Source organism: Necator americanus, chromosome IV, assembly GCF_031761385.1.
Source record: "Necator americanus strain Aroian chromosome IV, whole genome shotgun sequence".
NCBI lineage: Eukaryota > Metazoa > Nematoda > Chromadorea > Rhabditida > Ancylostomatidae > Necator > Necator americanus.
The window spans coordinates 5,255,623-5,283,191 of NC_087374.1; the positions used below are offsets into that span (position 1 = coordinate 5,255,623).

Here is a 27,569-nt window from a genome sequence, read left to right on the forward strand (position 1 = left end):
ATTTCTCCCTTACTGTACTGAAAAACGGCGTGAGAATGCCATTTGTTCCTACGAGAGAGGTGGCAACGTTTCACCCTTGCGCATACACCACATCCACAAGCGGGTGGTCGAAAATCAATGGAGTCTCCTCACCAGGTTATTCAATTAAAGGAATATCTGTATACGGTGTCGCAGATTATGGAGACGGGGGTAGTTCCGTTCATCTCTCCCTGCATCACTGCAAACAGCCGCCTCCAGAATGCTGTTTTGTACGACGCCATCTATTTCAACGCTCCACCTCTTGCGATGCCTTCGGCCTGCGATTCGTTGAAAATCAATTCGGACTGCGCCGACGGGCAGTAAGGGACGCTACGCGTGCAAGGGTGGCGCACTGCAATAGAAAACTTCGTACAAAACAGCATTCAGGGGTCGGTGGCTTGCAGTGATTTAGGGAGAGATGACCGAAACCACCCCGGTCTCCATAATCTACGACCCCGTATACGGATACTCCACCTGATATCCGTACCACTCCAGATTCGTGGTATGCTGCCTTTAAACCAAAGAAAAGAGTGCTGAGGTAACCACGTCTTGTACAAAGGTGGCACGCTCTAAGGTACCAACCCGTAGGAGATAAAGCGGTCAGCCACCCAGTTGTTCAGGTGACCGTAGCATGTACAAGAGGCACGTTCTAACGTATCACTTAGTAGCAAACGTTGTTTTTCAGCGCGATTAGGGGGGAAATAGACGGAGTCGCGCTCATACTCGTAATCTACACCCCAAAGTCTATATCCTCCTATGTGTTTCCCAACTACGTCAACTTCGTGATGCGGTGCCTTCAAGAATTATAGTACTCTTATTTTTCGGAAACAATTCTTCAGAACAAGATAACATATGGGAGGAAAAGACAGAGATTATTAAACACTTGAATTTTTGATGTGATTTTTTATGAGTAAATGATAAATGTTGACGTAATCAAAGAATGGTTCCTTAACACGCACGCGTTAAGAATTTGAACGCGTTATCAGCTACTTTTCGGCGGAAGAAGCGTGTTACATTCGACTAGGACAATGAAGGTCAATATGTGGTGCTACGTACAACAACACTTAATGATAGGCTAGGAGCAGCATCTTATCAACCTACTCTGGACAGAGGATATGTTTTCCTCTGCTAAATCGACGTAGACAAACTCAATTCGTCGATAACTTGAAGGCATCACTCCACGAATCTGAGGTGGTACGGATTTCCGGTGGAGTATTCGTATACGGGATCGTAGATTGTGGAGAGAAGGATGATTTCGTCCATTTCTTCCTAATTGCCGTAAAAAAGTGCCCGGAAGATGCGGCTTCGAGCGTTCCGGAGCGCTATTTTCTAGAACGAGTTCGACTGAACCGCGCCAGTCTTGTGTACGCGCCGCATCTTCTGGGCTGTTTTTTACGGCAATTAGGAAGAAGTGGATGGAATCACCCCCGTCTCCGTAATCTTCTATGCCGTATACGAATACTCCACCTGAAATCTGTACCACCTCAGATTCGTGGGGTGATGCCTTTAAATATGTGAATCAAGCAACTTTATTAGGACAAAAAGTATACCATAACAAGTATAGAGGCTAAAGTTAGGAGAAGTGGATCGTTTTGGCTTTTCCTAGATTATCCACTTTTAGATTAACCTCCCCTGAAGCTCCTCGGAAGGGAATTGACGCTCATTGGTGTCGTAGCCTTCGTCAGAGACTGGAAAGGCAAAAGACTCGTAACGTATCTTCTCAAATGCTTTATCCAGGAGAACTAACCATACCAAATGAGATCACATTAAAAACCCTATCCTTGGAATGTTAATCCCTACTTTATGTCCATCCGTTATCCGCCTCTGAAGAATCGTTTGTGACGAGAAAGAGCAAGAAAATAATAAGAGAATAAGAGTATTTTAATCCTTAAGCTAAAGACAGAAGGTCAATTTAAATATTGTCGAAAAAAGAAGAGAATTTCGCTTCGAGATGAAAACTTTGTTTTGAGGTTTTAAGGTGTTCCAGGTGACTCTAGCGGTAGTCTTGCTTGTACGTGTGGTGGAGTCAAAACAACATAGTGCACGATGCAGTTGCGTAAGCGGCTGCGCTCGAAGCGGCGCAGTGGGGCGTGGCGGTTAGGATCGAGTGAGGACCCGTGCTAGCACGATCCATCGCTGCAAATGGTTCGCAATGGTCCCATCTGTCTCCGAACCGTCACCTCCGCTGCGTCGCTCCGAACGCGGCCGCCTGCGTAACGTAACGACGTGCAGTTCGAATGTTCTTTTGTCTTGAAATCTCGGCATATTCGGTCTGTGTTTTGTTACAGTGTGCCTGCGAGGTTTTTAGAGGGAACCTTTATTTGCCTGACGTTTCGGCTTTTTCGCCGTCTTCAGAGGCATGTTGCTCCGCCGGATGTGGTGCGGCTGATTGCACGTACTTGTCACTCAGTGTACCACCACAAGTGCGTGCAACCAGCCGCGCCACATCCTGTGGAGCAACACGGCTGTTGAGACGGTGAAAAAGCCGAAACGTCAGGCAAATAAAGGTTCCATCTAAAAACCTCGCAGGCACACTATAACATAATGACGTGCTTCATATCGTTTTGATCCGACTATGGTATATAAAGGATAAAGAAGGTCACTGACGCATCAATCCACTTGGGACGCGCCGACGCGTTTTACTGCAATACGTAATCGTAGAGGTTTTGGAACGCGTGTCGGCTATTCAATGACTTGCAGGTCTCACCCGGTAACCAAGTCAGTGTTTTTATCCCTCCCAGACAGGTCTGGTACCAATCTATCGACCGCGAATGGATGAAAGGCTTAGTTGGCACCAGAGGGGGTTCGAACCATCGATCGTGTGGCTACAACGGAACTCTAACCGGCTGCCCCACACCCGCCCCGACCATAGCATATAGAGCAACAAATATTCACCGCCATTGTAGTAGCGAAATGTAGCACGCGTGTTTTGCTGAAAAATAGCTGATAACTCGTTAAAAGTACCATTACGTGTGTTTTAAGCGAATATTTTTTGATTACTTCGTTCTTTGTCGTACGTCTATCACAATTTTATGTGTTTCTTATCTTGAGAACAAAAGCTGGATCGTTCACTCAGACACCTCGTTTTTTGGGGACTCGTATTTTCTTTAGTTTTTCTTTCAAATAATTTGATTTGTACGATAGTGAAATAGTCTTCTGTGGGTCGAATTAAATTTGTAATAGGTGGCAATGTTTAGTAACAGACAAAATGACTACAACTTACAGTTTTACAATGTTAAATCTTGTAACTTCGATTTTCTTGGATTGGGATTTCTTTTTTTGACGCCCCTATTCATTCTCAAGATAGCAAAATGCGAAGCAGATTCACACATTTAGGATTATGCTTGGCAATTGACGGTATCGTCAAAATGCAAAATATGATTTTAAAAAAATTAAGAAAAGAACAAAATATGATTTTCTGTAAAAAAAAGGAAAAGAACGCTCACTGAAATTAGAGGGCTGATTCAATTTTCTTTCTTTTACTCAATTACTTATTCAATCATTCCTTAGAATTATTCATGTAGATGAAAGTAGCTAGCGGATCCTTTTTGAAGCGAAATCAACAGAGCCAGCTTAACTTTCAACGGAATATTTGTTTTTCATCAAGCTTTTGAACGTTTCAAGAAAGTAATTGAGCTTTGTTCAGCAGTAACACTGATTCAGAGGAGGTGATTTAAAATTGAGTTGGCTAGAGTGACGATGGTCTTACAGCCATCACTTTATTGTGCACAGTTTCAATCACAATTCCTGATTATTCCGACAACACAAATTTGCAGGAAGTTTTTCAGAATATTCTTGCAAATATTGTGTTGGCTGACTTTGACTGCACTATACCAGTTCTAGATTCGTCTCTTCAATTCTTTCTTACGTGGCTTCCATTTTATTAATATGTTATCCAGACACAGCGGCTGATGTAGCGCAGGCGGCAGGAGGTTCGGATGTGACTGCACGATCGAACCATGGTTCCGTACCGTCCTGGTGTCAACAAGGCTTTTTTTCTCTGCAGAGTCGAGGAATTGCTGTCGGACTTAATGGAACCTGAGGAGGTGCGGATTTCAGGTATCGGTATGCGGGGTCGTAGATTATGGAGGCGGGGGTAGTTCCGCTCATCTCTCCCTGCATCACTGCAAACACCCGCCTCCAGAATCCGTTTTACATTATTACGACATTATTATTACATTATTACGACATTATTATTACGACGCCATCTATTGCAACGCTCCGCCCCTTGCGCCGCCTCCACCCTGCGATTCGTCGAAAATCAATTCGGACTGCTCCGATAGGCAGGAAGGGACGCTACGCGTGCAAGGATGGCGCGCTGCAACAGAAGGCATCGTAGAAAACAGCATTCGGGAGCCGGCTACTTGCAGTGATTCCGGGAGAGATGAGCGGAACCACCCAGATCTCCAAAATCTACGACCCCGTATACGGATACTCCACCTGAAATCCGTACCTCCCCAGATTCGTGACATGCTGCCTTTAACTGGGAGGTTAAAAACATAACACATTGGCTGAGCTGCTCAAGTCATAAAACTTTACACACTTTTGGAAATCTTAAATGTTTTTGAATTCAAGTCGAATGCGTAGGTGGATCCTCATAGAGGTTAATTAAAACTATGCACCTTATCATTTATTTATAGTCATGGAAAAAGGATTCGAAATAAAACAGCCTAAGCGATCAGTATAGGAGTTACGTGATAGGTTCCGTTACCCAGATCTCGCGACTTTAACTCAGAGGTTCTCTCGCTCTTGAACCTTGGTATGCTCCTCTGTATGTTTTGGGTAATACTCGCAAGATTTTTAGATGGAATCTTTATTTGTGAGTTTTTTTGCCTTTTTCATCATTAATGTTCTTCAGAGGCCTAAATAGGAGTTGATTCGAACGATCATTTGTACCGTACTCTAATGCCACAAGTGCCACGTGCGCTTCGGTTTGTGTTTCGCTAATCGTTCAAAGTAGTGTGAACGGAAAGTACACTAACTGGAATTATTCCTAACTACGTAAAGTACGTACTACGTAAAGTTCAACGCTAGCCGTTGGTAATACGTAGATGTCACTGCCAAGGGCACCAACGACTGATCTTTGCTGTGTAATATAATATTATATACATAGAATTACAATTACATTAGAGAATAGAGTATTAGAATAAGTGGAATGTCATATAATATAATATTACATAATAATGATAATAACATAGTAACGTAATAAAATATTATATACAAAATAATAAAGTCAGGATAAAGTCACTGGCGTATCAATCCACTTGGGATGCAGCATCGCGTTTTACTGGAATTCGTAATCGTTGAGGTTTTGAAACGTATGTTGGCCTATACAATGGGGGCTAACCGATATGTCAAATCAGTGTTTTTACCCTCCCAGACGAGTCTGGCACCAATTCATCGACCCCGGAGTGATGAAATGCTTGGTGAGCGCTACGGCGGATTCGAACCTCCGATCGATCGTGCAGGCAGCGGAACCTCTAACCGCTACACTACACTCGCCCCATTGTATTTTATATATATATATATATAAATAGAATCACTAGAGACGATAAAATATCTGATCTACACTGTATCAGGCGGTCACAATTTGCAGAGAGAGAAAAGTGGCAAGAAATCATTTCATACCAAAAAGCAATCAGTTCTATTGTTCATTGATTGGTTTGTTCCAAGAATCCAGAATGTCTACAATGTTTTCGCTGCCGATACTTCTGGTATCGTTAGGCCGTATAATAAAATTCCCATCATAATCGTTTCTGTTCGTTGTTTGTCTCATAGCTGTACCTTCCAAATTGTATTATCGAGTTTCAACGGAATTTTCCTGTCATGTGCTCAGCTCCTGCCTCGGATTCTGGAATTCTTATCTGTTTTCCCTATGTAAGTTCCAATAGTTGCGAAGGGGAATTAAGCACTCAATCTCTATATCTCTTTATCACTTCTTTTCCTCTTATATCACTATCAGTATGTAAGCAATCGCCGTTTTTTCCCCAAGGATAAATGGAACTTCTTTCATAGGCTTAGTAGTTTGACGTTTGATAATATGTTTCGAAGAAGTTGACATTTTTCTTTTTTTCGAATTGGGGAATCCACAAGGAGGAAGTACGTCATCTTGGAAGTCATCATCCTGAAACAATGTAACAACGAACAAAGGGATCGACACTGTCAGAAATAATAGAAGTTGAATAGTAGTTGAAAACGTTTCTTTTCATTCTTTTCACATTTTTGTTTCTTTTTTTATGGCACATTGTTGTTAACAGTGCGGGTTCTCTGGTAAGGAGGGACGCATTGTATTATATTACCAACGCTGTGTGGACGGTGCTCACAATTTCGGCCATTTTTGAATTTATTCGTTCAAAACTTTGTTTTTCCGAACGTGTTCTTCACGATTATCACTGGCTCGGCAGCACTATGTATCTATATATGAATATGTTTATTTATTTATTGATATGTAGCAATGTTGCACAAAAGAAAAGAAGGAGGAAAGAAAACACATTCATCTGAAAATCATAGCAACAATATTATTTTAGACTAATCTGTTCTAGCGTTTAGGTTATTTATTCTTTCACCTAAAAAAATGCACCTTATAAATTTCATTTAACATTTAGTGTAAATTCTAAGTTTAAATTCTAAATTTTTTAAAGCGAAATAGCGTCGAGCCAATCATTTAAAAAAAAAAGAAAATTTAGAAGAAAAAAAATTGTCTAGTAGAAGAAAAAAAGAAATTTTTTCCTATCATACACTTAATTACTTAATCAATATCCATCGGAATTCGAGTTCAGCGACTTCAAACTTATCTACTCCTGGGTACAAATCCAGTACTAACTGAAGAAGACGATGGATTTTAGTATAGTACTGTAAAAACTGATGTTCTCCTCACGAGCGCCTCCATTACGACCTGAAAGTCAACAAAAATCTCTTTACTACCCGTCTGTATTTCTCTCTTCGCATCAAATGGGTTGATACGTAGGTACCCGTCAACAACAGTGGGACCCTTGGACAAAGCTGCACATTCTTTGTTCCCCGTGAGATCCACAACGACAACGGAGCGCGCTTTTTGCATAACGTCGTGGCTTCTCGGACACCTACTGAATTGAGCGTTCTTCGTACATTTTATTAAATCTACGGAATTTTTATGACCCACAATTGATACATTAGACGTTATTCGCCGTTGGGATTTTATGCTACCATAAAAAATCATCAATCAACGCCAAAATTATATCGAACCATTTCGCCGCTCTTATCTACTGCTGCCGTGTACACGTATAAGAAGCAGGGCGGGAAAAATGCACACGAACATAGGAAGTAACTCGACTTCTCTGCTTATCGCATTGCAACTGTCTCCTCCTATCAGAGTGTTGAATCAGATATGCTCGACGCGATTCTTTCATACTTCGTAGTTGTTGGCGGACGACACCAACCACGTAGAGAGGACAACTGGGCAACGACCAACACCAACACAGTCTCCACATGTGTGATTAACACAACCAGTTTTGATAGTTTTCGCACGATTGGTAACTTGATCGCGGGGGGGGCGAAACCTCTGATAGCCGTGTCTCTTTCACTGTGCTACCGTTTCCTTCCTAGAAAAAAAAAGTTCATCATAAAAAAGCTGGTCATATATTCCCGCTGTCTCCTTAGAATTTTCCATAAGCATTTTTTTTCCAAAAATATCAATGTTGTCAACTTGCTTCCTTTATGTTATGTTCTTATACGGAAACGGCTTTTGAAGGTCGGACCAACCTTCAGCAGATTCTCTGATCAGCCTTCGTTTGCAACAATTTCTGTTTTCCAATGTTTTTTTTTCCAATTTTCCAACTTGCAACTTCTATTTTCTTTTCTAAATTCAAATTCGACTCGAAATTGTTTTGACAAGCGACATGAATAATATGAGAAAATGATGACGCTGAAAGAAAAAAAATTTGTCACTGAAATTCTATATCCGCTTAATTTCCTGTGAAGTAAGTACATATCTTATTTAACTCCATAGCAGAGCTGATAAATAGTTTTTATCATGTTTTTTACCCGGCTGCCACATACTACCACTGTTAATCACAGATGGTTGTTATCTGTTGAGAGAAATTTGGAAATTTTTGAAGAATCACATTTTGAAGAAAGTTGGTAGAGGTAGTTGAGTTGTAAATTTAAATTTAATTCGTGGACGTTGTTGGAAATTTTAGTTTTCAAACGAGAAAATTCGATTTAATTGAATTAATTAATTTAACTAATTATTAATTTTAATTAGCATTTAATTCGTTCCTTTTGTTTAAGGCTTGCCAAAACTGAGGAATTTTTTTAGTTTTCTGTTTTAGTATGTTTTTGTTTGTGTTTTTCATACGAGCGTTCAACGAGCATTTTTCTCTATTTTATTATGTTTGTTTGTGTTTTCATGTATTTTCATTCGGCGAACATTTCTCGTCATATCACGTTTTAAAACTTGTTCTTTTTTTTCGCAGTTACATAATTTCATATGAGTTCCCGTGCTTTTCTCATTTTCTTTTGTGGCCTACTTAAAAGAAGAAAAATAAAATTAAATTAAAAGAACTATTCCATATTTCGTAGTGAGTCAATCGCAATCATTTCCATAAATTCAACCTACCGACGTGCGTTTTTTTGTTTCAGGATTCAATCATTCCCGTTCACAAGTACAGTACATCACCATGGTTCAAGTGAATGTGGTTAGTAACATTTTGATGATTCAGTGGGATTTATTTCAATGAGAGAAACGTGTGTACGTGGGAGGATGAAATCGAACGGCTTAAAGGCATCACCCCACGAATCTGGAGTGGTACGGATTTCCGGTGGAGTATTCGCACACGGAATCGTAGATTCTTGAGAGAAGGGTGATTCCGTCCACTTCTTCCTAATTGCCGTAGAAAACGGCCCGGAAGATACGGCTTCGAGCGTTCCGGCGCACTATTTTCTGCAAGGAGTTCGATTGGAGCGCACCAACCCTGTGCGGCGCCGCATCTTCCGGGCCGTTTTTTTACGGGAATTAGAAAGAAATGGACGGAATCACACCCCTCTCCATAATCTACTATCCCGTGTACAAATACTCCACCTGAAATCCGCACCACCTCAGATTCGTGGGGTGATGCCTTTAAAACCGCAGTGTATTACATATTATATTTAGTAAATTGCGTTAAATTTTTATTAAAACTTGCAGTTTATCCCTTTTTGTTAATATTAACTTGGATTTAGGTCTCAATGGAAAGTAGTGGCATTGAAAGGCCAGAAAGTGCGCCAAAAATTGGCTGGTTCGTCTACATGCTCTCTTTTTCCGCTGTTATAGGCAAGTTATTCGTAATTTGTGTTGTATGAAGTAAAATATGTAGTAGTATTATAGTAATGAGAGCTAGCAATAAAAAAATCATGAGAAACATATTTGTGCAAGATTTTTTGAAAAATATTAGCGTTGGACAACTTCAACCTATCAATTTTAATGAGATGAAACTTTTTTTTCTCTCCACTAAAAATCTAACACTAAAAAAATAAAAAATCACTTAAATCCGCTAATAAAATAAAATCTCCATTTAAAATTTCTTCTGATGCCAAGAGATGAAAAAACGAAAGGAATTTAGAAAAAAAAGATGAAATGTTTGTGTAGATTGTAATATATTTTAGTGGATTCTTTTCCGAATTCGCCCGAGTACCTCCGCGTTTGAAATGAAAAGTTCTCTGAAGTAGTTATTCAATGCTCGATTACTTTCTGCAAAACTGTTTCCCATCACTGTATGAGCTGTAATATTGTGATTTCTGTTTAGAAAGTTAGTGATGTGAAGAGAGCATTGTCCACATACGAATGACATCATTTAAAATAGTCCTGTAGTTGTTTTAAAAAAGATTCTATACATATAATGGCGCCTGCTAAGGAAATTGATACCTACCTAAAGGATTTATGGATTTTGACAGCGTTGTTAAGAGCTCAAAAATAATAACAATAAATAATACTATAATAAACACTAATATTATAGTACTATTTTTGTAGTATTTGAAAAAGGAAATTCTATGGGAGTGAATGTAGAAACGTACACAGAACAAAAAGATTCCCAGAAAAGAGTTTTCTTTTTTTTCTTGAAAAAAGGAAACTCCTTTCTGGAATTTTTCTAAAGGTAATCACCTAAAAAAACGAGAAACACGTATGACACTGTGTCTCCTTGGGAAAAAGCCGTATTTCCCCTTTTCACTTAAAGGTAGAATACCACGAAACTGACGATGTTGGGCAAATATAGAGTTAGGAGTATAGATTACGATAATGGGAGCGATTCCGCTCAATTCCCTCCAAATCGCCTTGAAAAGCGGCATGGGAACGGGCTCTAGTTCCTACGAGGTTCGTTGGAACGTGCCACCGTTGTAAACCCCGCGGTCCCTTCAGTAGTTTAGTCACTGGTTTAACTCGAATAGGCTACTATGGAGACCCCATTGATTCTAGAACGCTCGCTCGTGGTAGTAGGGTGGGCGCACAAGTGCGGTGTGTTCTCATGCGCCTCGTAGGATCAAACGAACTGTTTCCACGCCGTTTTTCTGGGCAATTAAGGAAAATTGAGCGAAACCAACTCATACTCGTAATCTACACTCCGAACTCAATATTTGCCTACAGAGACACCAACGTTGTCAGATTCGTGATACGCTGGTTTTAAGCAAGTGATTCCCAGTCCTCTCACATTCATCTGCTATGATATGTTTTCTCTGATAAAACTGCAAGTCACAGGCGTCTCTGCTACATCACTGCCCCAGATTGGCTGATTTTTCTTCGCGTCGCTTTAATTCATTAAGTTGATAAATAGAAATTCCGAAATTATCGACTTTGTGACAGTTTATACGATTTATAGAATGACACGAAGAGAAATTGCTGATTTTTCTGGCGAAAGTGGGAGCTCGTTGACAGTTTTGAAGTCATTTGAAAAAAAAAGATTGGTGTTTGCAATCATCTTTTGAACGTTCATTGTGACATAAGAAAACCAGACACAGATATCAGTTGTCAACTAATGAACAAAAATTCACGTGGCAATTCGATCCGCTTATCGTTCACATAACCAGTAATCCCTCCATTAATCCTCCATAAAACAGTCGTCGCTGGAAAAAAAAACGTAAACTACATAAAATAATATAAGGTAACGTGTAAAGTTACTACGGAAAAATTTGGTTAATTCAATTATTCTTTCAATTCAATTAATTATTGAAAATGTCCCAGAAAGCTAACTGAAACCGTTTTTCATTCATATACCACATATTGGGGCGGGCGTAGTGTAGCGGTTAGAGGTTCCGCTTCCTGCACGGTCGATCGAAGGTTCGAATCCGTCCTAGTGCTCACTAAGCCTTTCATACCTCCGGGGTCGATAAATTGGTACCAGACTTGTCTGGGAGGATAAAAACACTGATTTGACACATCGGCTAGCCACCGCAGGTCATTGTACAGGCCAGATATACGTTCGTAAACCTCAAACGATTCTGAATTGAAGTGAATGTGGGGGCGCATCCCAAGCGGATTGATCAACGCCAGAAACTTTATCCGTTATCCTTTTATCTCAGCGCAGGGACCGGCGTTAACGCAGTCCTCTGGAGGTCCCACTGCGATCGCACGATCGACCCACGGTTCGAAATCGCCCGACGCCGACCAACCCATTCATCCCTAAGGAGTCAATCAGTTGGTACCAGAATTGTCTGAGTGGAGGAATACACTGACGTGACACGACGGCCGGTTCTGCGTTAAATTCATTCACGTTGTCGCATCCAAAGTGGATTGATTAGCGTCAAATACTGTGTCCTTTATCCTTCATTTATATTCTGACATATTCGGCAACCATACAGTAACCTGAATGAAGCCGCAGTCCTCCTTTTTTACCTGTAGAACTCTCTGGCCGGATTTAAACGCTTTGCAAACGCACTGTCAACCTATCTGCATTGAACGGCTCTACAGACCATCTCTTTTGTACTGCTGGACATAAGAGAACATTAAATTTATTTTAATTTCTCCAAGAAATCCATGAATCTAATACTAATCAATCGAATATTTTAGGCGGATTCCTGTTTGGATATGATACTGGGATTGTCTCAGCTGCCATGATGTACGTACCACAGAATAATGATCTCAAGCCAGTGAACTCCATTTGGCATGAAATTATAGTCAGCATCACTCCCGGTAACTGTTTTCAATTTAAAAACAAGGAATGTACTTTTGAAACTACTGTACTGTTACTGATAATGAGTAGAAAATCTCGGAAACAGGAAAGATTTGGATTTAACCCATCGGAATGAAATGCGACGTTAAAAGTGATTAAATAAGATCGCCATCGCGACGCGTTCAGCCGCACTGACGCGACACATCCGTGGCGGAAAAGGGCACTTTGATTAGCTTATCGGGCACCAGAACTCCTCAATTGATCGTAGAGTACAGCAGACCCGCAGGGCATCACTTGCACTACGTCGTTAGCTCAGGTGGATGGGTTTGATTGTGTACTACTTTTTGAGCAGGGACCAAGATTGTTATTGATCTTTATTCTGGCTAACGTTTCGGCGTCGTCGCCTTCTTCAGAGCCTGGAGAAGACTAAGAAACGTGTAATCTACTCTCTCTCAAACCCCTCGTCATCCCACAAGATATGACTTAGCAAACAGATTATTCAAAGGCAACATTAGAAAAGCAGACCACCACCTTGCGCTCACTTTAATAGCCACAAAATCGGTTCAGCTGTGGCTGCAAGAAATGTTCAGTGATCTACTTGTGTTTCTGTCTTATTTGACTAAACATTAACACTTTTCCCTAAGTAAATCACTTGATAAATCTAAGACTACAATATTGCGAATTTTCAAAATTTCTTATCAGAAAGAAATCAGAACGAAACATTATAAAATTTAGATTTTTCCCTATTGATCCATCAAACAAACTCGGATATTTTTTCGTCTCTTAACTTTCTAAAGCGGCGTATAATGATACTCAGATTGTTGGGAAACTGGTAGGGAAATATAGAGTTTGGAGCGTAGATTACGACTTAGGCCCGCTTAATTGTCTTATGCGTCTTGAAAAACGGCGTGAGAAACTGCGTTTATACTACGAAAGACGTAAAAAGGCACTACTTTTATGCACGCGCTGCGTCCAGTAGCGAGCGGTCGATGATCAATGAGATCTACCAACCAGTTTTTTCAAATTAAAACCAATGAATATGTTGAAGGAGGAGTGAAATGTGTGCATGCGGACGTGTTCTGACGTGCCTCGTATGGAAAAAACCAGTTCTAACGTGTCTCGTAGGAACAAAAGCAGTTCCCACGCTATTTTTCAGGACTATTGGTTGAATTCGTTCATACATTCACTCTCTGATAATCTAATCACGAACTCTATTATATTCCCACATTTTTTTTTGCCCCAACAGCTGCAGAAGTTTCGTGATGCGCTGCTTTTAACGTGAACCTATGCTGTGAGCCTGTGAGTACAGAATAAGGTGAAGCACTTCTGCAAGGGAAAGTCATTTCTTGAAGTCGTTTAGCCTTGAGGCACAAAAATTGTGGAATAATCATAAATTGTCATTGGTTGCAAAAAGTTGCTCCAATAACAAAAAGAGAGACATGGTTCCAGAAACCACTCGAAAGTCATTAGCTTGACTCTTGAAACTCTAGGGCTTTTAATAAAACCTAGCGCTTCAAAAACGTTTTTTTTTTCTTAGCAGACTTAACACGTGAGTGGATTTCACCGTCGTTTAAACGTTGGTGGGGAAAATGATGTGGTTTGATTTGCTTCAAATCACGAGTGGTCACAAATTACCAGAGAAGAGAGTCAAAAAATTGGCTTCTTGAATAATTCTTGACATTCTTCGTTTCCTCTTCTTATTTCTCAAAATCTTGCCAATCTTTTTCATTAACACATTGACGAACGAGCACTATTTTGGCGTATTCGGCGCCTATCGACTTTTACAAGCTATATTTGAGCAATGAAATAATAATAATTAGAAGCAATTAAAATAAACAACGAAGCAATTGAGCACGAAAGCCTTTAAAAAATAGAAAATCACGGAAAATAACCGCTGAGTGTGCCGAAACGTGTGCCGCAAAAACGTGTGCCGCACTGTCGCCACAGAATTGGAACGTCTTTTTTCCGATGTCCTAGATTTCCTGTTTTTGATTTACTTTTTCTTTGATCTAACAATAGTCAGTAACCTTCAAAACCCTCTCCATTCAGTTTATTGAGAAGGAAACTATAGAACCCCTTCTCAATTGAGGTCTCTTAGTTTATTTTAACAGAAGTGATTGGGAGTTAAAGGAGGTTTCCATATTTAGTAAAGTGAGTTGCTCGTATCCGACCTTTCTGTGATCTGCTGTCTCGTTTTAGCTCAGCAAAATTTTCATTCGCTTATTTTTTTTTGAAAATAATAATGTGTAAAAGTCATTATTAATAAAAAATATCTTTGTCTCTAGAGAAATACTCGCTTTACAATACTATTGCACTTTAGGATTTGCTGCTGTTGGAGCTCTACTGTCCGCTCCTGGTTCAGATTATTTTGGTCGTAAGAAGGTTATTGTCGTTGCCACTATTGTCTTTACCGTAGGAGCGGTTATATGTGGAATAGCATGGACAAAAATAGTCCTTGTTATAGGTCGAGTACTACTTGGCATCGCTATAGGTGAGTTATCACCCTCATTTTTTTCTTTATAATGTTTTTTTTTTGCCAGAGCTTCACACTCGTAAAATATTAGTTTGGTCCAAAAGTGACTGCCGCTGAGTATTAGCTCTTATTTATCAGAAACAAGCAATGTTAACGGCATTATTCTTTCAAATGTTTTGTTTGGAAATTTGTTGGCTATTTATTTCAACTATTTATCATTTATTTAATAATACATATCTGGTGTACTGTGTAGGGAATCGCTGGAGCCCTTCCATTGTACAATAACTGCTACAGAGGGAACGTTTCTACGTACATAAGGGCACTTTCGTTCCTATCACTTGTCCTCGTCATTTTCATCACTCTCCTATTCTATCACTCATCCTCAATTTTCACGGATGGGTAACCTTTGAATTCCTTGGTTAGAGTGCTGGAGTTCCTTAGTGATTTCTGTTCCCTCAACGGGGACGAAAATTTTATTTTTTTTTCTCGAAGATTTCACAGTAGCTTTGACCAACGGACATCTCCCCTGATTTTGGTTCGTTAAGGGCGAAATTTGCTCCTCATTTTGTCTGCAAAGAGTTCTTCCATCTTCATAATTTGGATCGAGCCTTTGGCGACATTTCGTCCTGTAGAGCGTTTAGATTTCTGAACTTTTCGTGATTTTCACTTCTCGATTACCAAATGGAAGAAAAAATTCTTGGCTAACACAGGAATTCAATTTTCAGCCAGGCTCAAAATCCAAGTGCATATTTTAACAGGTTTTGCGTCAATGATTGTGCCGGTCTATGTCGGAGAGGCATCACCATCGAACATTCGTGGTCGACTTGTGACCGGCTTCCAACTGATGATAACCATTGGTCTAGTCATGGCTAACGTTGTAGGAGGAGCTTTGAGCTATGTTAATCCTGAAAACTGGGGATGGAGGTACACAAAGTTTTTTTTTATTCGATTAAAATAAAATTAACCCTGAAACGTGATTACATTGTTCAGGATAATGTTCGCATTTGCTGCCATTCCTGCTGTCATCCAATTTATCTGCTTCTTGTTTTTGCCCGAGAGCCCAAGATGGTTGTATGAACACGGTTTGAAGGATGAAGCAGAAGAGGTATGTTGACTCGAGTTCAAATTTTGAAGTAGTTACTTGTGGTTGGAGGTGACAATGAGGGTGAAATGATGTCTCAGTGAATCTTTGGTGGTGTAGAAGTATGATGACTGATGATATGATATGGTATGATGACTCCAGTTCAAATTTTAACCTAGTTAGTAGTTGGGGGTGACGAAAATGTGATGGTGTGGTGTGAAATAATGTTTCAATGAATCTTTGATGACGTAGAAGTGCCAGAGGCGAAAACTAAAAAAATGGAATAGCTTGTTTTACATTGCGTTATATGAAGCTATCGGGTGAAGGGATAACTCGTTTCCACTTTTTTTTTACTTAAGAGACTTAAAAGCTATATACCACAAACCTGATGGAATCCGCGGGAAAAGCTAGATATGGGTTCCGAGGCGATTCCGAGGAGGTTCCGCTCATCTTTGCTTGATCGTCGTAAAAAACAGTCATCTATACGTTGGCACGTTTTTTTTACGACGATTAAGAAGAGCTGAGCGATATCACCTCCGAATCTGCCATCTACAATTCCATCTCTACCCTTTCCCGAGGATTTTCTCATCACGTCAGATCCGTGATATACCGCTTTAAACTTGACCACTTTGGTCATCACGACCCCAGATGTTCTTCTACTTGATAAAATTTTGTCAAAAATATTTTTTTTGCTGCAAGTTTCAACCTTCAATCAATACCAATTCGTATGGCTGAGTCAAAATAGTCTGGGGCTCGGGGAAAATACGTAGGCGGATGCGTCCGAATTGGCGTTGAAGCTAGCAATTGCAATTGAGACCACACGCTTACTCATCTCTGCAGTCCAACTGCAGCAGATTAGGGTCCCACCTCGATCATAGTCCGCGATGCGTCGAGCGCAGCCACCTACGCAATTGCACAGGGCTTCAGGTTGTTCTGACCTAAATATAGGTGGTAGAGATCCTTGTTTGCTGTTTTCCTAAACGTGAACAACCTATGTACAATTCTGTAAGATTTGGTCATATCAAGTAAGGTACTACGATTTATAAAGACACAATATTATTATTTACCATTTTATTATTTATTTATTTATTCTAGTGCTCGAATGGAAAAACTAAAAGAACAGACACAACGATAAATCAATCCTGTTTCTAAGACTTTTGGGGTTAACTGCCGTTAGATCTTGAAAGAACTTCTCACCAAAAGGGTTTAGCAGCGTCCTTACAGGATCAGGAAGGAAATCTCATTCACTCAAAATAATTGTATTCATACTCCTATGCAAAAAGCAAAAATTACTTCGGTTTTGTGAAAAAAAGAGCTTTTTTTGAAGCTTTACCTAAGATTTACTTACCTAACGTACTACATTTATTTTTTAAAAGCTGCTCTTCCATTCAATGCATTCTTTATTCGTTCTTAGGTACTGATGAAGATATACAACGGTAACGAAGAGTGGGTTAAGTATGAATTGGCTGAAATCAGTTATGGTCATAAAATGGAGCTTATGGCGAAGGAAGAAATCGGCGGTAAGCTTCTCCTAATTAAATATAGGTTTTAAATTTTTTTCTAAAATCTAGTTTTTAAAAGAAAAAGAAAGAAAGAAGGAATTTGCTCTCTCATCAAATATATATTATGAGAAGTAACTTTTCTGAAACCAGTAAAGAAAAATCTCTGAGAAACGAGCAAACAGTTTTTGAGACTTTTTTTCACGCACTCTCTTTAAAGGCAGCGTATCATGAAATTGACGTAGTGCAGAAACTTTGTGAAAATATCGAGTTTGGGGTGTTGATTACGCAGATGAACGGGACCCTCTCAATTTCCTTGGATCATCCAGAAAAACGACGTGTGGACGGAGTTTGTTCCTAAGGGGTGCGTTGGAACGTGCCCTCCCCCCTCTCTCTCTTTCCCCCACTCTCTCTCCCCGCTTTAGAGGTCTCAGTCCCCTCAGCACCCTATCGATTTCATTTGAATACGCTGCTGAGGAGACCTTATTGATCGCCCGTGGATAGATGCGGTGCGTGCACAATTGTGGCGTGTTTTGACGTAACCTCGTAGGAACAAACGCAGTTTTCTCACGTCGTTAGCCGTCCTTAGAAGTGTGGATCCCATTGAAATTCGAAACTTCTCGGTATTATTGATGTATATTGTGTAAGGAAAACACGCCTTAAGAGTCTAGTACATGCTGCAAAAAAGTTAGCGACAAAACTCAAAGGAGTTGAAAGAAACGTTTTTTAGATTGCTATAAAAGGATTCAGGATCCATCCAGTTCAGTTCTTAATGCTGATTTTCGTCGGTCTAGCGCGGCGTAGTTGACGATGTTGAAGTCCTTGTGGAAACCTATAGAGTTCGGGGTGTAGATTAGGAGTGTGAGAGTAGTCCCGCTTAATTCCCTTAATCGTCCTGAAAAACGGCGTGGAAAACGGCATTTCCTTCTACGAGGTACGAGAAAACACACCGCCCTTGTGCGCGCGACGCATTTATGAGCGAGCAGTTTGAGGTCGATGAAATCTCTTCACCAGTCTATCGAAGTAAAGCCAGTATACTAAACTATAGTAAATGAATGGACTGCTGAGAGGACCGGAGCGTGTACAAAGGTGCGCGTTCTAACGTGCCCCGTAGGGAATAAAACGGTTCCCACGCCGTTCTTTAGGATAACCAGGGGGAATTGAGTGCAGCCAAGATGGTTTCCGTGATCTTGAAGCTGACCTCTACGGTTTCCCTATGGGTTCCGTACCATGTCAATTTCATGATACGCTGCTTTTAAGCACATGGATGCTTTGCATTGCATTCCTTGCATGACTCTGAAAGAACCAAGAAGAAAAATTGTGTTCAATTGTTACAGCAGAGAATGGATCCGTTATGTTGCGGATATTGCGTACGCCTCACGTTCGGAAAGCATTACTCATAGGTGGCATACTTCAAGCGTTCCAACAATTGTCCGGAATAAATACTGTCATGTAGGTTTAAATAGCCATATCTAAAGTGTGTCAACGAATAGCGGATTTGAAGAAAAAACCCTAAAGAGCAAAAATTTTCCAGGTACTACACTGCAAATATTATTCGTTCTGCAGGAGTCACCAATACCCATAATACTATATGGATCTCCGTGGGGACATCAGGTAAAAAAAAACCTCAAATGGACGTGAATTCCTAATTGGTCCCTAAGTCAATTATGTGTTGAAAATTTTCAACGTTTATTATAGCAATCAATTTTATTGGGACATTCATTCCGATGGCGTTAGTGGAACGAATGGGACGTCGGGTACTTCTTATGTCCTCGATCTGTTGTGTAATTCTATCTCTTCTCGCCATGGGTACCTCATTTATTCTCATCAACAAGGTAAATCCTTGCTTACGTTTCGTGAAGTATTGTGAACTAAATCATCATCTTATCAAGAGAAAAAACAGTTTAAAAAACAGAACTCACAGTTACAGTAAATACCTATGAGCCTTGAACGGTTATGTTTTTTTTTTTGCACATTTTTTCGATTTCGGATTTTTTCGGATTTCCGGCTATGCCGAACACTGCCGAGCGCAAAACCTTCCGCCTGAAACAAACGCCGTTGGTCACACTTTTGCGTTTTATTCATCCACTCATACTTATAATATTATATTATTATACTATTATATTTATTACTTATTATACTTATTTATACTTCTAATGATGAGGAAAAGTGCACAGTGGAGTTGATCACCTTCTGTGATTATACTCCTATGCCCTTCACATCAATTTAGAATTTGTTTGAGGTCTATTTCCTTAAAATCCTATATAATAAAATTCTATGCAGTATTAGAATGACTTGGAGGGGCTAATCGACTTATCAGAACTGTGCTTTTATCCTCTCAGACAAGTCTGGTATCAATTTATCAACCCGGAAAGGCTTGGTTGGCCTAAGGGCAGTTTCGAACCTTCGCTCGATTTTGCAGTCACGGCGGGACCTCTTACCGACTACCGCTACATCCGTCCTACTTCTAGTGATAATGGAGCAAATTATGAATGAATGAATGAATGAATGAACGAATGAATCATGAATCTGATGTGTCATGGATTTCTTATGGAAATCTTCTGTACGGGGTCGTAGATTGCGGAAGACCACGCGGCTTCGCTCATCTTTCCGTGATCGTCGTAAAAAACGGCATGGGAATCGCTTTAGTTCCTACGAAGTACATTAAATGCGGATCTCTGTACACGTTCCGTTCCCCTCAACAGTCTCTTCATTAGACTAAAGGCCCACCCACCGAATCTGGCGTTGTGCGAGTTTCAGGTGAGTTATCCCTATACGGGGTTGTAGATTAAGGGGAGGTGGGTGGCTCCGTCCATTTTTTTTCCTAATTGCCGTAAAAAACGGCTCGGGAGATGCGGCACGTGCACAAGGCTGGCGCGCTCCAATAAAACACGTTCTAAAAATAGTGCCGGAACGCTCGGAGCCGCATCTTCCGGGCCGTTTTTTACGGCGATTAGAAAGAAATGGACGGAATCACTCTCCTTTCCATAATCTACTACCCCGTATAGGCATAACCCACCAGAAACCCGCACCGCCCCAGGTGGTCGTGGGATGATGCTTTTAAGTTTAATAGACTGGTGAGGAGATCTCATTACCCTCAAAGGCTCGATCGTTGATGCGCGCGCAAGGGTGGTGCGTTGCAGCGCAAGCCATCGTAAAAAACGGCAGCTTCCTGGACTTTTTTCACAGCTGCTACGGAGAGAAAGCGAGACCACCTGGTGTTCCGCAATCTACCACCCTGCATAGAAGCTTTCCGTGGGAAAATTGTGATATTCTGCTTTTGATTAAATCAATAAAATAAATTAAAATAGTGGTTTTTAATTCTAAGTTTAATAAATAGAAGAAGCGTAAATAATTGAATTTTTCTCTACCGAATTTCACGCCTAAAGGATTCGGAATGACTCGAAAAAACCATATTATTTGATGATACAACTAACTAACTTTTTTCGGTTACCAACTCTGAAACAGAACACATTTTTTCGATTTCTTCATGTTGCATTTAGAAGGAGTAGACGAAGTCTGATACGATCATCGTATCAAACTTCACTTGCCTCTTCTGAGTGAAGTGAAGGAGTTTCCTTCAGTTCACTAAGAAAAGGCAGGAATTCTTGCAGTTTTCTTGCTGCAAAACCTGAGCGAAGTCAGTTACATTTTCAGTCTTTTATATTTTTCAAGATATTTTCACTATCATTTACATTTTATTACTATATCTATTTCAATTTTTGTTTATTTACTATGTTTTATTAATTTCATGGCATTTTTGCAATATTTTTTATTTGAATTTTTTTTATTGTATGGATAGATAGTTCCGTGACAGAATTTGACATGATAGTAGCGTCCTTCTGCGGCGTTTCAGTACGATGTTACAGAAAAAGTGAGAAGTCATGTGTCATTTATTTACAAAATTATTAACTACTAAAAAAATTTCCTACAGTGTTACAAAAAAGTGAGAACCCATGTGTCGTTTATCATTTGATTTACAAAAATTTCTTTTCATAGGAGCACAAAAATGTTAACATGCTATTCTCCTCTTTTAATCCAACCAGCTTTGGCTACGACACTTGAAACTTTTTGTTCTCTTCATTTTTCTGGATAAAAATTAACAATATTAGACCTACCAGCGCAGTGTGAAACAAGGATCCTCTCCGATGTAGTATTCTTTCAGGATTCTGCACTAGCGCTTCATGATCAAAGCTTTGTCAATAAGTCAAATCCAGATCACCAACAATTGACTTGTGAAAAATACAGGTAAATCAGTGATTAGTTTGACTGAAACTTACACTCCGTTTTTTTCCCCTGGAAATTTGAAAACCAAAAAAAAAAAACGGGGATGTTGAGGGAACTGCAGAGAGACTGTCTCACTGTGCAGAACCCACAGTGGTCCTGTTCAGGATTGGTCAGGACAAGTTGCTTTCACGAAAAATGATGGTGTTATGCTCGGGAACCTCTCGTAGACCCCATGCTTAGGTCCTGCTAGGAAATTCGGGTATCTGTTGCTCGGCTCCCAGCAAGTTGGTCACATACGTACTCCTACTGTGAGAAACATGCTAATTCTCACTTTATACTTCTAACCTATTGTGGATCGAGAACTACGGTATTCTATTGAAATTTTAGAAGGTTTTTAAGCCTCCCCCATCCATAATTTCGCTGTGACCTGCATATTTGGCGCTAAATTCTGAATGATAACAACAATAAAGCGGCAGAAAATAGAAATAGTTGGCACGACTTCCAGCTCTTACTTTTTTTCTCGCTCCCGGGGGAGCAATCGTGATTCGGTTCGTGATGATCCTTAGATTAGTCGCGACATGGGTCTTCAGATTAAAACAGCACGAACACTACCACAACCACACGTGCCGCATGGGCAATAATCGCACAATCTCAAACCTGCGTAATTAAATTTTATTATGGAGTAAAAAGGATAAAAGGATAAAGTCACTGGTGTATCAATCCAGTTAGGATCCAACGCGTTTTACAGGAATTCGTAATCGTTGAGGTTTTGGAACGCGTGTAACTGGCCTGTATAATGACTTGCGGTGGCTAGTCGATATGTCAAGTCAGTGCTTTTATTCTCCCAGACAAGTCTGGCACCAATTTATCGACCCCGGAGGGATGAAAGGCTTGGCTTGCACTAGGGTGGTATCGAACCATCGACCGTGTGGCTACAACTGACCTCTAACCGACCGCTTCACACCCGCCTCGTTATGGAGGACAAAAAGATACATGAAATATACACGTATAAGTATAGTACGACGGACATCATGAGAGAGGAAGAGGGAGCGTTGGAAGGAAGCGAGACAAATCACAGTAACCAGTAAAAGAAGCTATAGTTGGGTCAGAACGACATGAAACACGGTACAGTTACGTAAGCGGCTGCGCTCGAAGCGCTATGGTGAAGCTAACGGTTGGAATCAAGGTGGGACCGTCGCGAACTGCAGCGATGAACGATCCTAGCAAAGGTCCTGCCTCAATCCTAACCGCCACGCACCACCGCACTGCTTCGAGCGCAGCCGCTTACGTAATTACATCGAGCTTTTCTGACCCAACTATAAATAAGTACGAGACGTCGATTAAAGCGAAGTGTTCGGGAGCAGGGGATAATAATAGGGTATACAAATGAGCACGTCAGGAATTTATATATTCATTTGAGGCGGAGATAAGATATAAAGTATTTGCAGTAACGGTGACTGTTTTCAAAATTTTTAGATTTCTCAAAGAAGATGTGCTAAAGAAGAAGATGTGCAGTTGCGGCCATTACGCAAACGCAAGCGCAAATGAGATCATAGTTGGGTCAAAACGACATGAAACACGGACAGTTGCGTAAGCGGATGCGCTAGCGAAGCGGTACGGTAGAGCGCAGCGCTTGCGATTGTGTAAGGACCCTCGCTACCGTCACCCATCTCTACAGTTCGCCGCAATGATCCCACCTCGATTCCAGCCGCTGTCTCCACTGCACCGCTTCGAGCGCATTCGCTTACGCAAGTGTGCATTCTTCATGTCGTTTTGACTCAACCATAATTTAATAACGAAGGAAATTCAGTATACAATCTAATGAAAAAAATTGTGACTGCTTACAAGCAGTGGACAAAATTTATTTTTATAAAAATAATGGACAAATTAATAACAAACTATTTTTCAGCAACTGTGACTTCTGCATAACCAATGAGGACTGCGGTTTTTGTGCTACAAATGAACGAACAGGTGAGCATTTCAGGTTGTACATATCAGAATTTCAAAAAAAGTTGTTTATTTTTCACATTTTTCTTATGTTGACGTGTTTAGAAAGGGTTGGAGTAATACTGTACTGTATACTGTAGTAATGCTGTAGAGTGTGGAAGAAATTTCGTTTAATTTGGAATTAAAAATAGTAGTGATTAATAGAATTTTTTGCAGTTCACAGAAGAGCGCGAAACTCATTCTGTAGCCTCTTTTTTGCAGTTCCTTTTCCAGTTATAGCAATGAATTTCCACTTTTCTGATGCGATTTTCCTGTGAAATGTGAATTGCAATTAAATTTTTCTGCTGTGGTATTTCCGGTGAATTTCGCACCTTTCTATTGTGTGAAAATACGGCACAAACAATTCAGACTTTTTCTGATTTTTATTTCGGGCATTCCACAGAATTTTTAATTTCTGGGTTTTGGTTTTTTTTTTTTGGACTTTTCATTTTTTTTTGCACTGAAAAGCCACAATATCCGCTTTGCCGATCACAGTCAATATACACAACTTTAAGGATATTGCCTCCGAAGAAAATCGCATTCTACATCCGATCCAGTGTCGGGTGCTGGTCCTTGCAGTTCGCTCGAATCAATGGGTGAGTCCTGAAAATTCACTTTTATCTGGTTCATGTGTATAATAGACCGTGTTATTTACAAATTTTTTGTTTTTATTTTTAGGCACAATTTATCACTGGGATGAGAACTCGTGTAAGACAAAGTTCACCGTTCTTCCCATTATTATAATGGTTCTCTATCTTTTCTCATTCGCAAGCGGTGAGTAAGCGAATTCCGTGGGAGAAATCCTGGAAAAAAATCGTGAACCATGAAGAAAATCCTTACAGGATACGCTCCTCTGCCATGGGTGGTGAACGCCGAGTTTTATCCGTTATGGGCAAGAAGTACATGTGTATCGATCGCTACGGCCATCAATTGGACCTTCAATCTGATCATCTCCATCACATATCTTTCACTTGGCCAAGCGATAACAAAATTTGGTAATTTTTGCATTTGATTGAAAATTTTTCCTATAGATCATCAATATTATTCAATAATTTTATATTATAATTCTTCTATATTACGATTCTATTATAATTCAATAATTCTATATTGTTCAATAATTTTATTATTCAATATTATATAATATTATAAAAGAGAAAAAAGATAACTACACTAAAGAAGCGGTGAAATCAGCGAAGCAAGCGCCGTTGGGACCTTTATCACCATCAGTGCACTCCAATTGTTTGTGACCTTATCACTTGGAGAGAACGAGACTATCTTGATCAGTTCAGCGATAAGTTCTCAAGTAATTACGATGGAAGTGATTTTTGATGCAGAACTGCGTAGCGCATGTTCAACGAAGCACGTCATGAGGCCGCACACTTGTAGTTCTGTCGCACCGGGAAACTTTGTACGGTCGCCTGTTCACTCTTGTAATGTCAGGCGTGATTAAAATTAGACTTTTAAAAAAATAAAATAAAAAATATAACGAAACCTAAAAAATTTCTAATTAAATTGCAATCTCAGTCGTAATTATACACTTGGATTGGTGTCTTGTTGTTTAGAGCACATGCATATGGGGAAGGTATCGGCAGACTTTCCCTTCAATGATCTTTGGTTCCATCCCCTGTTGTTAAGACTGAACCGATGAACTGCCGTTAGGAACTGTTTAAGGAGAGCAAACTCGGCAGCTCCGTTTGGGTTACGGAAATAAAGGAAAAAAGGCAAAAGGATAAAGTTTCTGACGTATGCCAATTCGCTTAGGATGCGCAACCACGTTCACTTCGATTCAGAATCGTTTGAGGTTTACGAACGTGTAACTGGCCTATACAATGACTTGCGGAGCCAGCCGATGGGTCAAGTCAGTGTTTTTGTCCTCCCAGACAAGCCTGGTACCAACTTATCGAGCCCGATGAAAGACTTGGTGAGCACCGGGGTAGATTCGAACCATCGATCGGTCGTGCAGACAGCGGAACCTCTTACCAACTGCGCTACCCTCGCCCTTATGGAAATACAATCGAACAATTTGAAGACTCATAATTAATTTTTAGAATCACTTTTTCGAGTGAAATGACGTCAGTTCCGCTTAGTCCAACTGCATACTGAATGAACGCAATGAAAATGAATGAAGAGCGCAACAAGAGCTAACAAACGACGCGAACAAATTCTGCATTTGCATTCTGCATGGATTCCCACGTTTTCTCGTAACGAGCCGTGTAAAGGAATCCTAGCGTTAGTTGCCAGCGGCTTCGTGTCAATGTGCGTACGTTGGTTCAACGTCGGGAAAAACTGTGTCGAAACAGTGTTGAGACGAGCAACTTTTGTGAACCGGTTTCAAAATCAGTGTTGAAATATTTGAACTAGCATAAATCAACATCATTTCAATAAAAAAAATCGTTGTGATAACCAGAGAGGGAGCGAGATAATCAGAACATTGGAGGAATTTTTTGAGGCTAGCAGAAAACTCAGCAGGCACCGCAAAAGGTGTGGGATGTGCTGTGTAACAGAAGGTTATCCAGAATATGCGTAGTAAGAAATCGTTTATATTGCCCATGCTCTTCTTAAAATGGTTAACGAGTACAAAAAGTCCCATAATTTTATATTTTTAATCCTTAAAACATTCTCCTCAAAATTCACATCATTACTAGTATTAAAGCCAAGAAATTTATATAAATTCAAAAATATATAAATATGCAAAATATATATTCAAAAATAAAATATAAATCTAAAAATATATAAATATGCAAAATATATATCCAAAAATAAAATATAAATCCGAAAATACATAAATATGCAAAATATATCCAAAAATAAAATAGAAATCCAGAAATATATAAATATGCAAAATTTGTATCCAAAAATAAAACACATTTATTTTCAGGTACATTCTTCTTGTACGCTGGACTGACAGTGCTCGCTCTAATATTTGTTTACTTCTTCGTGCCCGAAACTCGAGGCTACTCAATCGATGAAGTGGAAATGCTTTTCATGACAAAGGAAGAAAGACAGCGGGCTCTTCTAAAAAAAGAAAAGCCTGCTAATACTCTTCAAAAACCGTACATTTCAACTATTCATATATCAGATTCATCATGACAATTGAAATGTCATAAATATACATGTAAATGACATGACATGTAAATAGGATAAATATTTATAAAGATTATTTTTAAAGGTGTTATATTCAAGAGAAGAAATGAGCTGCATATTTTTTTTTGTGGCAGCACTGGGAAATTAATTACAAGCATGAGGTGACTCCTATGTACCGCTGTAAATATGGATTTGAATCCAACTACTAATATCACTCAAAACAAAAGTTATTCTAGTATTTCTAGTGGACTTCATACTCTGACATAGTAGCACATTGTAATTTTTCTATTTTACCAGTTTGATTCTATTCCATCGATCTTATACTTTTTATTTATTTACTTTTCATTTTTTCATTTTTTTATTTACTTCTCGTAGTATTTTTTTTAAAATTTTATCTATTTAAAACATAGTCGTTCAGTTCCAATTTTTCGATTTGAAATGACTAACGAACACATTTATGAGCATAGAAATTAAGCAACACATTCCTGACCATGAAATGTACAAGCACTCTAAACATTTAGGGTAATTTCTGGATCTCAGCGTTATTTCAAGGAAAGTACAACACATGAAAGCATGTTAGAAAATTTGTCGCAATATTTTTGCGGTTTGAATAATTCTGGTGTAAATAAAGTTACTAACAAAAAAAATCAAGCAAAACTCCTGGCTTCTTCCCTTCTTTATCCCTCATCTCCTTAAAAACTGCTGCATCGAGATATTTTCAAGTTATGTCAGTCGAATTCAAAAAAAAGCATTCATCTCGTTTCATATTACAATATTTTTATTTCATAATATTTTGAAGCGCTATGCTCATGGGTGGGGGAAATACAAAAAAGTGACTCTCAAGGTGATCCTTTTCTTAACAGCTAACTTTCGTTGACCTTTTGGTGAAAGAACAGTTTGCCTCAGGCAGGATCAGATCAAAATTACTAATTATTGCACCGTAGCTGGTTTGAGCTGACTATGACACCTATCGTGATCTTTTTTTTCTCAAACCTACATCTACATTGTTTTTTATTTTCCCGCAGCGATCCGTGTCAGTTCGATTCGGTGAACAGTGAGGTATCAAAATGTAGAGTGCTGTC

The 27,569-nt window shown here is 39.6% G+C and overlaps 1 protein-coding gene across 1 annotated transcript; it reads left to right on the forward strand.

The window, feature by feature from the left end:
• Positions 1 to 7,384: 7,384 nt before the first annotated feature.
• On the forward strand, positions 7,385 to 26,493 carry RB195_000426 (uncharacterized protein; the record flags this gene model as incomplete). The annotated part of the gene is made up of 17 exons (XM_064196766.1): positions 7,385 to 7,529; positions 8,638 to 8,693; positions 9,217 to 9,307; positions 12,035 to 12,157; positions 14,458 to 14,628; positions 15,369 to 15,534; positions 15,601 to 15,715; positions 17,106 to 17,211; positions 18,528 to 18,642; positions 18,725 to 18,804; positions 18,889 to 19,025; positions 21,356 to 21,438; positions 23,327 to 23,388; positions 23,919 to 23,999; positions 24,082 to 24,177; positions 24,246 to 24,398; positions 26,282 to 26,493. 17 exons carry the CDS (start codon positions 7,385 to 7,387, stop codon positions 26,491 to 26,493), a joined length of 1,992 nt encoding a protein of 663 aa, XP_064052647.1.
• Between the last annotated feature and the right edge of the window lie 1,076 nt (positions 26,494 to 27,569).